Source organism: Miniopterus schreibersii, assembly GCF_964146895.1.
Source record: "Miniopterus schreibersii genome assembly, chromosome: 7".
Classification (NCBI taxonomy): domain Eukaryota; kingdom Metazoa; phylum Chordata; class Mammalia; order Chiroptera; family Miniopteridae; genus Miniopterus; species Miniopterus schreibersii.
In genome coordinates, this window is record NC_138108.1 from 19,930,008 (window position 1) to 19,941,507 (window position 11,500).

The 11,500-nt window shown below is 51.3% G+C and overlaps 1 protein-coding gene across 4 annotated transcripts in view; it reads right to left on the minus strand.

Moving 5' to 3' along the window:
- NRP2 (neuropilin 2) overlaps positions 1-10,945 on the minus strand; it is a 113,022-nt gene extending 102,077 nt beyond the window's left edge. For 3 of the 4 annotated variants that reach the window (XM_081142238.1, XM_081142237.1, XM_081142239.1), the window contains exon 1: positions 10,088-10,503. In XM_081142238.1, the coding sequence (XP_080998364.1) occupies positions 10,088-10,160 (73 nt within the window). In that variant the 5' untranslated portion in view covers positions 10,161-10,503. Of the gene's footprint in view, positions 1-10,087 lie in introns of all 4 variants that reach the window. The other variant, XM_081142240.1, reaches the window with a different exon arrangement.
- Between the last annotated feature and the right edge of the window lie 555 nt (positions 10,946-11,500).

Genomic DNA, 11,500 nt, shown 5'->3' on the forward strand with positions numbered 1-11,500 from the left:
GGGGTACTGGTATTAGCAAGAAGAGAGGTGCAGCACCTGGATTCTTAACTCAGTGACCTGCCTGGGTCTCAGCTTCCTAAACTGTAATGCAGTGAGTAGACTGAATTAAATGTGTAGTTTTCAAAATTCTTTTTTAAAGTGTTTGTTTGTTTCTTGAACAGAACTCTACTCTGAACTCCAATGTGCAAAGCAGCTAAAAGTGGAGCTCTTCTTAGGTGTGGGAACAGAGGGTGGCCAGGATCAGTGTAATGTCCAGGCCCCGAAGTCCCTTCCCTCATTTCTGAGGGGCCTTCTCTGTAACAACACCGGGGCTTCCCCTGGAATAGAGTTTGAAACCTACTGAACCTGATCTCAGTTCCCTTGTTACTTTAAAATGCCACAGAAAAGAGTGTAGAAGGATTAGAATACATCTGTTTCTTACATACACTTGGGGGCATTTGGTGGGGAAAAGTACTAAGTCACATTTCCATTAAAATAACTTTATTTACTTTATAATTTATCCTTTATCCACAGCCTAATCCCATCCTGTTCCTATTTCCACAGCATTGTTTTCATTTAATTATTAGTAGCAAGGCAAAGGAGCGCTTTCTCCTACTTGAAAAGAGAAGGCTGTCACCTTGCCACTTAGCCAGTAAGAAGTCTTGCATGGTCTTACCACTAGCAAGTTGTGTGACCTTGGGTAAGTCAGTCAACAACTCCGAGCCTTTGTTTTCTCATCTATAAAATGAGGAGAGTGAGTCTAAAAGTCAGTTCCAGTTCTAAAATTCAAAGCCTATACAATGAGGAGGGGGAAAAGATCCTGTAACCCATAGATGAACCAAAAATGAAAGGTTCTCAACCCTCCTAGACAACCAGATTATTTATTTATTCAAGGTGTTACTCCTGTTTCATCTGCTTTAGGTGAGCCTAAAACAAAACTCCAGGATTCTTCAGATGAACATGTCTGTCTTGCATTATGGAGAGTTCAAATGTCTCTTTTAATCACATTAGCTCTACTGACGTGAGTTTCTTTTCTTAACTGGGTCTGCGGCTGCATATTTATAAATATTATGGATACACAATTCTGTGTGTGAGCCTGTCAACAACAGTGATGCATAAAAAGAAAGACCAAAAAGAGTTTCTTAAAATCCCTCTTCCAAATCATCGAAGTCCTCTGCTCAGGGTTTTAACCAAATTTTCTTCACTTACCCTGGATAAGCTGCTTTTCAAGAGTTTTTTCTGTGAGCTGAGGCTGGATTTTGTTTTATTCAAAGCGACTTCAGCCTGTCACAAGACAGTCTCATAAAATCTGTATCTTGGCTTAAGCTGGGAAGAAATGAGCCAATCCATCAGCCCAGGAATGTGGCTGTTTGACCACTTCCTAAGGCAACTGGGAAGGGATGCAATCTATTCAATTTATGGGGCCGGGTGGCAGTGAATGATGCACTCCTGAAGGCACAGCAAATGGAAACCCCGTGAACTTTTGCAGTGATAAAGTTCAAAATCTGAATAAAAGAATCTCTGGGAGGGCAGGAAGGAGGGGATCTGAGAGGGGGAGAGGGAGCCAGCACAGAAGCATGGAAAAAGGAGAAGGGAACACGGCAAAACCTTTCTTTTAGAACACCTCCAATGATTCCCCAAGGAGAGAACTGGAAGTTGAGTCTGGAAATAGGGCTTTGGGAAGTCTCTCTCCCTCAATCGGGATTCTAAAAATGAACCACTGTTTAATCATTAAAATGTAAGTTTGATGTGATTACCTCACTGACCTCGAATCATGCCACCTGTGGTAACCTTGTTATTTGTCATCTTATATCATAAACAAATGCAATTCCAATAGGGCAGCCAATATAATATCATTAGTTTATATTTATGTCCACTCTTTTCCAGCCTTCATTGCAAATGTAATTTTGATGCCATTGATGAGAGATCTGGGATTACAATTCCTGACCATTTCAACAGACATTTGGGGAAGGAAATAGAAGAAGAATAATTTTGAGGTCTCTCCAAAAACTGAAGGAGGAAAAAAAAAGGTAATATAATATTTTTTTTCATTTATTTTGATTAACTGAAGGCTTATGTTGAAACATCAATGGCTCCCCGTTGGTTAGTAAGTGAAATTTAAACCCCTTGGCCTAGCAATTTGGGCTTGCATTTAGCCCAAGTTACTATTTCCAACCTTATTTGCAATTATTTCCCTCCACACTGAGCTTCTGAGTGTTATCTCCAACAAACCTGGTGTCCAATTCTCTGCTCCCACCTTCCCCTTCTCCCTTGCTTTGCCTTTCCCAGCTCTAAATCTCATTTACTCTCTCAATCCAGGCTCAGCTACAACAACCTCTGCCCTCCCTGATCACCCACAGCTATCTCAAACCTGGGAGATGGAAGTTCTTCAGTATCTTCCACGGCAGCCACTTTCAACCTTTTTCATCTAATGGCATATGAACTATTTACTAAAATTCTGGGGCACACACAAAAATATATTTTTTGCTGATCTGACCAAAAAAAAAGGTGTAATTTCTATTCATTCACACTGGATGGCTATTGCGTTGGCTGTTGTCATTTTCTTATTTGACAATCTAAGGGAAAAGAGGTCAGTGCCCCCAACTAAATAGTCAGGTGTTGCATGTTTTAAAAATTCCTGTGGTATACCAGCTAATAATCGCTGTTCTAAGTAAGGTGTGTGAGAGCTCAGGACAGCCTTATCCATTCGGCCGGACCACCTCAACTTGAGGGTATGGCTCCCTTCTGATTCATCTTTGATGAACTTTATAGGATCAAACCCAGAGCCTTTCCCAAGGGTCAGTCTCAATGAGGTTTGATGAATTAATAAATTACTGCCTATAGTAACACCAGAAGTATCAGCAGGAGACACAAATTCTAAGAAAGCCTTATCACCAATTTTCCTGCTTCTCCCACTGCGACTCTTCCTTCCCAGCCCACAGCTGCTGTTAAATGGGAATTTTATTTTATTTTTTTAGTGGTAAACTGAGTGTTTAACTAGTTAGTTTGGGATAACAATACCTAGTCATAAGTGAAGGTGGAGTTAGTGTGAACTATGTTTCTGAAGACACCCAAACCTCAGATAATAATGAGGAAGTTCAAATGACACATTTTAATTCTAATAATGGTAAAAAGAATTTATCAGAGGGTTTGCTTGCCCTGTCACTCTAGCCCCCCACCCACCCAAAGGCAAGTTCTAGATCTCTGTTGTCAGTAGCACCAGGAAGGTGCAAACTATTACATCATCTCTGAGCTTGTGCTGGTAATGGATGGCCTCTTGCTGGGTTTCAGTTCCTTTCTCTCTACCCACCCTCCTTCCCCTGCCCCCCCCAAATACCTTTTGGGCATATCTGTTTTATTTTCCCCCTTTATCAAAACAATTATTATTACCACTCAGTCCAGTAATTTGCAACTCCCTTTATCTTTTTCACTGAAAGACTAGCCAGATCACTGGGTATCGTGAGATCTTTGGAGGCAGCGAGCAGGGTCACACTGGACCAGGGTCACACTGGACATGTGCTCTAAGCTGGCCAGCAGGCCCATCCACCGCACACTACAGGGAGAGCTTTCCTTTTGTTAGTCCCAGGCTCCCTCCCTTTTCTTCTGGATTAGGTCATGACTCTTTTATGAAGACCCAGAGGGAAATGGGATTATTAAGAGTCTTGCTGGGTAAAAGCTATTTTGTCTTTATGATGACTTTTTTTGAGTTCAGCTGCTGAGGGGCCTTAATGCCAGAGTAGAAGTTATTACACATTCGGGGGTTGGTGGGGGGCACCTTCAGCCTTGGGATCCCCGCTGAGCACACTTTCCTGATAAAGGATAAAGAAAAAAAGGAGAGAGATTTTAAAAAAATCAGTAGAGGCAAGGACACTGAAAGTGGAAGAACTAGGAGATAAAAAAATGCAAAGAGGAGGAGTATATCTAAGACGAGAACCCAGCAGAGAACATCCATCTCTAAAGAACAGAGTGCGAAGGGATATTCAACGCGTATAAAACACAGGCAAAGGTTTAGTGGGGTAAGAGCTGGGGAGGAATAATTATTTACTTATTAAAAACACTCATAAAATAATATAAACTTACCACAATGGTTATAATGTGCTTTCTGAGATACAGTTAACCCCACTGAAGCTGCTTTAAAGATGAAATGGTTTCAGACTGAGCAGAAAATAATACCTATGAGGTGGGCTCTATTATTACCAAACGCATCTCACAGACCAGGAAATTGAGGCACAGAGAGATGAAGTATTCTGGATCACAGAGCTGGCAAGTGGCTGAGCTGGACTTTAAACCCAGGTAGTCTGGCTCCAATGCTTGAGAAGCTGGAAAGCCCAATGAAGGTCTCCCCCAAACTTCTATGTGACAAACTCATTCAGTGGCATTTAGGGAAAGATAAACGTTTTGCCTGTTGGAAACTCCTTTGTCTCTTCCTGTGCCAGTAGTCTGTCTGTGTGGACAATGGGAGATGTGTTCGAGGCTGGGGTGTGAGAGGGCTGGAAACACTTAACACCTTCTCCACTCCCTGCTCCCACAGGCACCCTGCTCCTAGTCCTCCCGGCCCTCCTTCCTGTGTACTGGAGACCAAGGTATGTGTTTGGGGGAGTGGGGGTCGATAGGATGCCCAGGCCTGAAAGAATGTTACAACATTGGAGGGGTTTTTTGTTGGCAGCTCCCCTTTCTTCTTAACCCTACCCCTCATCTGTGCTAAATACCACGTTGTTATTGTTCTGCTGGATAGGAACAGCATTTTCAGAAATGGGGGATTTATTTTTATAGCACAGCTGGTCTGCCAAAGGTCACATAATTTGGCAACGTTCCCAGTGGTTAAAAATTAATTTCTCCTTATTAATACAACCAAGGTCCCATAGGATCAGAGCTCAGCCTTATCTAAACTTGACAGCTTCCTAAACCTTTAGAAGATGCTTTCTCCTGAAGGGCCAGCCACACTACAAGGCCACAGTGTCCAGGAATCCAACCCCCTGAATCCTGAATCCTGTTAGGTAAGGAAACCATTAAGCCCCTCGGCCATTTCTCATCAAGGCAGATAAAGCTTTGAAAAATGCCGTAGACTCTCCAGGACAAACTGCCAGAGTGTCTTCCAGGAATGGGTTAATTTTTTTTTTAAGTGAGTACTTTACCTGGAAGGAACAGTACAAAGACTAACTTTTGGGGATCAAACACATGTCTGCCACTCAGGGAGGGTGCCTCAAAGAAGATTGTTTAGGGGCAAATGATGGTCAGATGATATAATACATCAAATATGTTAATGATATTACAAACTACTTCCCAGACGTCACTTTTCAAGTCCTTTCTTGTCAGAGTAAGGAATAAAGATGGTATTCTGCTTCTGCTCTATCTTTTTAAAAAGGAAAATCACATCGCTATTTCCTAACGTCTTTCCAAACTGGACTTCCATGGGATATATTCTGAAAACTCTTTACCAATGAACCTAGCTCTGAAATCTGTCAACTCAGAATTATCCCCACACTTGGGTTACCCAAAGTCAGTTCATTCTCTTTGCTGCTTTAATGAGCAGCTGAGTGAAAACACCACGCAGGTAACTCAGAATCATCTAGTCCACAGGGTGCCTCTCCCCACTGACCTCCCTCCACTGCACTCCAGGCCCTTCCCCAACTGTTATTTGCATTCATGCCTCTCAATTCAATGCATATGAACTAGCATTTGGGCTCCTAGCTTCTTCTATACCATGAAGATAGAAACTGGCCTTTCATTGACCCAGTGTGGACTTTACATTCAATAGCAGGGGTTGAAAGCCATTTGGTAGATAGCAGGAGTCCTGTCTGGATAGCCTGGGGTTCCAACCTTTCATTTTGCAGGTTGGGTGCTCTGTGGCTCAATAGAATGACAAGAAGTCCAAACCTGCCGTGCGGCCTGGACCTTCACAATTCTACCAGGCACATCTTGGACAAGAAGGGGCTTGCCCTGAAGCCCTCACTGGGAGCTCTCCTCTGCACTGTTTTGCACTGTGTGCTCTGTTGGCAACAGGCAAGTTTCACTACCTCCAGTGGCAGTTTATGGGGTAAAGTTTACTGGGCACCCATAGAATGCAGACATGAGACCAGTCCCCAGAGCCTAGAGCAGGCTGTCTGTGTATATTCAAGGACTTTCTAGTTTTGTTGCAAATTATTATGCCTGCTCATAACTAGCTGGCATTTTGGGGGAGACAGGCTAGAAAAGAAACCCTCTTGAAACCCTTATTCGGCGCCTAGACAGTCATTGCTTCTCTTTCAGGATTTGTTTGAACCCAGACCTGTCTCCCACAGCCAATTTACACCTCTTATCTGATCATTTTAGACGGAAGGTTGAATTGACCCAGTCTGCCCGTGTCCATGGCAGTGGTGTAAAAACCCAGACACATCAAAGCTCTCCAGGCGGAGGCGGGGTGTGTGCGGTAGATTACAGGGTGCGGGTTCTTTTGGCCCCAAGCGGTGTGGACATTGGGGCTGGGAGTTGCCACCCTCTGAAGAAACCCATTGTCAGGGCCTGAACGATTTCCTGAGCGTAACCTAGTCCCCCGCGGACCTCGATTAACTCTAGCAAAGGGGAGTTTCCAGGCCGGGCGCTGACGGGGAATGGCTAGCGCCAGGGGGCTCTGCTCTCGGTCTGAAACCGAAAGGAAGGGAGGGAGTGGAGGAGGGAGGCGAGCCGGGAGCCCTCGCCAGTAAACCAGGGCGCACTCCCTCCCCTTGCAGAGTCAGCCGGGGCTGCAGAAGCGCGACTCGGTCAGCCGGACTCCCCAAGCTTGGCCTGTAAGGCTGATGCCCACCCCTACACCCCCTTTATTCCCTGGGGTCGCCAGGTTCTTCCCACCGCCACCCGTGGCCGGCCCTAGGGCGTCAGCTCTGCGGGAGCGCGCTCCCCGCCCCCAGCAGCAGCCGGGCGCCGCGGAGCTGGCGCGGAAAACTGCGGTGCAGTCGGCCCCAGGCCAGGGGGGCAGCCATTTAATCACCGCTCGCCTCGCCTCCGTTAACGTGTGTTGATATTAAAGAGAAATCAATCAGTGAAAATGAAGCATTGGCCGTGAATATTTCTCTCTCTCTCGTGGAAAAGCGAAGCGCGCAGCGGCGGCGCGGGGGAGGGAGGCGGCGGGGGAGGGGGCTCGGCGCTGCGGAGGTTTCTCGGGAGCAGGGAACTGCCGCCCGCTGAACTTTCCCGCGGAGGGCAGCGCCTCGGAAAAGCCGCAAGCTTCTCCCCGGCGCGGTCCTCCGTCAGGAGGCGGGAGGAGGCTGCAGGAGTTGGAGCGGCCAACTTTGCCCGGGCTCGAGCCACGGTTTTGCTTTCACGGGGAATACTTTTGCCTAATAGAATGTTTATGGATTGCTCGGGTCTGTTTCTGCGGCGAGGCCCAAACAGATCGATGCGTCGCTAGAGACGGCGCTGGGGGCTCGGGCGGGCTGGGGGCCACCTGTCCCCACCACGTGGGTGCTCGCGCCGCGCGCTCTTCACCTGTTCCGAGCAGGGGCGAGCGCTCGCGCGGCGCGGCTAGAGGCGGCGCGGCTGCGCGCATTCCCGCGGCTCCAGCGGGCTGCTTTCCGTCTCTCTGCGCCTTCGGCTCGGAAATCCCACCCGGGATTCCCGCCACCCCGCAAGGTCAGCGCTCAGAAGCCCCGGCCCCGCCGGCCCCGGGCTTCAGCCCTTCAGAGCCGGCTCTCTGGGGACGGGGGTGAGGGGTGGGGGCGATGCAGCGCAGAGAGGAGCGCGGAGGCCGAGGGGAGCTCCGGGCAGGGCCCCCCGGGGCAGAAGGGAGCAGAAAGCGGCGGTGCCGCGATCAGGCCGAGCGGCGTGGCTGGGAGCCGGGAACCTGGCGCGCGCCTCCCGCCAGTCCCCAGGCTGCGCGCTGCGGGGCTATTTGCTCAGTTGCTCTCCCGCTTTCACCTTCCGCCCTCCTGGTCCCCAGGCTCCTCCGAAAGGGTTCCCGCCGCGGCCGCGGTCGCGGGCTGGCCCCAGCCCCCTCCTGGCCGGCGCGACTGGGTGAGTCAGAGGTCTAGCTGGGCCTCGCCCTTTGCTACCGGCCGCCAGCTGCCGGGTGCCAGGGAGCCGCTCCGAGCAGCCCGGGGCTCGCGATCGCCCTTTTAGGGGGCTGGAGAGTACCTATCCCTGGGCAGGTTTCAGCTCCGCGTCCCACCACGGGGAAGACCTGCCCCGCGCCCCGCGCCCCGCGCCCCTAGAAGTGCTGCGGCGCGGCCGGGGGCCGGGCGCCGGGCGCCGGGAGGAGGGGGCTCTGCAGAGAGCGCGGGAGGCAGGTGCCGGAGCGGGAGCGGGTCCCATCCGGTGTCACACACACACTGACACACTCCATCCACACAGCGCTCGGGGACAGATGTGCGAACATCTGGGGTAGAAGATGGCCCCCGAGTCTTCACGACCCCTGCCGCTCATAGACTCTGAAGTTGTGTGTGCGTGTATATGTGTGTGAGTGCGTGTGCGTTTGCCAGTGTGTGCGCGCGTGCCGGCGAGTGCGCCAGCGTCCGCACACTCGCGCACCGGGCCTACCAGAGACGGTGCCTGGATACATAACACACCGTGGGCACCCTCGCCGCGCGCTCCCGAGCGTGTGCACACACAGAGCGAATCAGACAAACATACATAATTTATGCAGCCTTCAGGTCTGCGGGAGGCAATTTCATTTCACATCAAACCGGTCACTTGGAATTAAGGCAAGAGGTAATGGGGAGGCACAGGAAATCTCCCCAAGTGGGACCTGCACCCATCTCTTTGCTACGATTTGCAGCTGCCCTGAAGACCGGTTGCGGCAGAGAAGGTGCCGCCGTCAACATGTGGATCTGGATAGCAAGGGCAATCCCAAATATTCTTCCCCCCCTCAAATAAGTGGGGGGTGTGCCTGTGTTCGGGGAGAATCAGAGGACCAGGCACAAACTTCCCCTTCAGTCAAAGCAGGCTCCCACTGGCCCCACCAGCGTTTGCCGTGGGGGTTGGCCCTACCCTGCAGCCCTAGCCTTGGAAGTGCCGCTGGGTAAGGGCGCTTTGAGAGGGCTTTTTCACCTTTCTCCTGTCCCTTTCCTCCATAGACGGTTTCCTCATTCTCAAGCACCTGTAGCAGCTTCCAAGAGTTTTGTCAGATTCCAGAGGCTGTTCTCAAGAGGGGAGAGAGGCTCACCCTGCAAAGTGGTGTGGGGAAGGAAGAGCGAGCCCCACCATATTCCCTGAAACCAGAGATCCCTGTTCAGGGAGTGTACCCCTTGCCAGCCACCCCCCCCCCACACACACACTCTCACACACAAATAGGGGCTCCAGACAGTCAGGGCCTTCGGTGCTGGTCTCTGCGCTCAGTCCACACACCCTTTTTGGCAGTGGTCGAGAACAAATTCTACTCAAAAGTTTCTAACCACTTCAAGAGAGAGAACTTGGAGGGTCACACAGTTGGTTTTATCTAATAATATTCTTTAAAAGAACATGATTTACTTTCCCAGAACACACGTGGATGCAGTGAAAGAGAGAAGAGTCGATGAACCAACCGCCTTGGTTGCCAGCAGCACCCAGCCCCAAGCCCTAGCTCAGCTGAGAGCCAACTTGCTCCATGGGCCTGAGCCCTGTGATTCTGAGGCGTATCCACACATTCTGCAAAGAATCTACAGCATTAGAAAACCAAAACTAGTCTCTTGCCTTTCCCAAGCCCTTCAGTTAACATTGCTCAATGTAGCTAAGTGGAGGGAATGCAAATGATTTATATTTCGCTGGCTAGGTTGAAGAAACTCAAGGGAGATGTGCTCTGCTTCAAGAAAGGGAAAAAAATTCCCAAAAACTGTAATGCAAAAAGGCTTTGTAGTATTTTTAAACCTTTGATTCAGTCCATATGTGACATCTGAACACCGCCAAATTCTGTCTATGTTTCAACACACACACACACACACACATACAGACACACACAGTCCTAGCAGGAGAATAAAGTTGGGTTTTAGCAGCGGTGGTGGTGTAAGGTAGGGAGGGCCGGCTGGGATCGTCTCTCTTTAAATTATTCAGTGTTGAGGAAGCCTCCTTCTATGCCAGTCCTTGTGGCCCCCCTGCATTCGCAGTTATTTTAAAAGGGAAAGTATGTTGAAATGAATAGAAAAAACTTTCAGGGGCTTACCTGGTTGGCCTCTCACTTCCCGTCCTGAAAAGTAGAGAGCTAAGAAAACCCAGGTGAGCAGAAACATATCCATTTTGGAGAAAGAGGCTCTCTCCAGAGCTGGATTTGTAGGTTTCTTGTATAATTGTAAGTCTTTGTGTTTTTCTTTCTCTTATGCTCTTCCTTACAGTGTCTTCTGCAGAGGTTTCTAATGGTCAGTGTTTCCCTCCTGGGTCCTGGCGGCCCGTCTTCACCTCTGTTCTTGCTGGATCCCCACCTCGCCAGGAGGAGGGTAGCTCTTGAAATCAGCCAAGAGGGAGCAAGCCGGGTAGGGGGGACGGTTTTCCTCTTAAAAACAAAACGGATCTATGTCCTCTCCAGTTCCTCAAAGTATCATTTCCTTTATCCTACAACATCACGAATATTTCCCGAAAGCCAAGCGTAAAAAATAAAAAAATACAAAAAATTATAATAAAAATAAAAGCCAAGACTTGCCTTGGGCATCACACGGCCCCAGGCAGCTGTGTGATCTCAGAGGCGTACACTGACACACATCCCCCGGCACCCGGGACCCACGCGAGGGCGGAGGCAACCGCCGGCGGACGGCCGAGTGGGAGGCGGCCGCCCGGCTCCAGCCCTCGCCGGGTTCCCCTCGGCGGGATCCTCCCCCGGCGGCTACACCCGCGCGGCCGGCCTCACGAGGGGAGTCGGAGGCAGGAGCCGCCGGCGCGGGCGCGGGTGGGATCGCCCGGGAGTGAGCGAGCCCCTCTCCGAGTTCGCTCGCGCCCGCTTCGCCTCCGCCTCGCCCGGCGCCTCGCCGGTGCCTGCGCGTCCGAGATGTGCTGCGGGCGGGCTGCGGCCGCCTCGCTCGCGCGCTCCGCTTCCCCTCCGGCTCCCCACTGCCTTTTCAGGCAGAGCCGCATGTGGATGTCAGCGCCGCGGCAGAGCTATCCGATTACGCGCCGGCTCAGGGCCCGCCCCTTCTGTGTTCCTGATTAAAGAGGCAGCCGCGGCAACGCGCGGCGCAGAGGCGAGCGCGCGGCACCCAGCTCGGGCGGGGCGGCGGCGGCTTCCCCGGCCGCGGCCCGATCAAAGTTGAGGCGGCTCGCCCCCAGCCGCCCCCTCCCACCCCGCACCTCCCACGCACCCCGGGCTCCCCGGCCGCGCGCTGCTCAGAGGAGCCCGTGCGTAACGCCCCGGAGAAGGAGCGCCCCGGGCACCTCCAGGGCGCCCTGCCCTTGGCCACGTCGACCCCGCCCGAGGGAGACTCCGCGGGGAACCGGGGAAATCCTTGCCCCCCCCCCCCAATTTCCTGACTCGGATGCCACACACGTAGAGCCCAGCACAAGGCCACGCGCAATGGCGTTCCAAGGGGAGCTGGGTGGCGCACGGCGTTCGGAGCAGGGGGCGAGGCGGCCGCTCGGCCACGCGTTC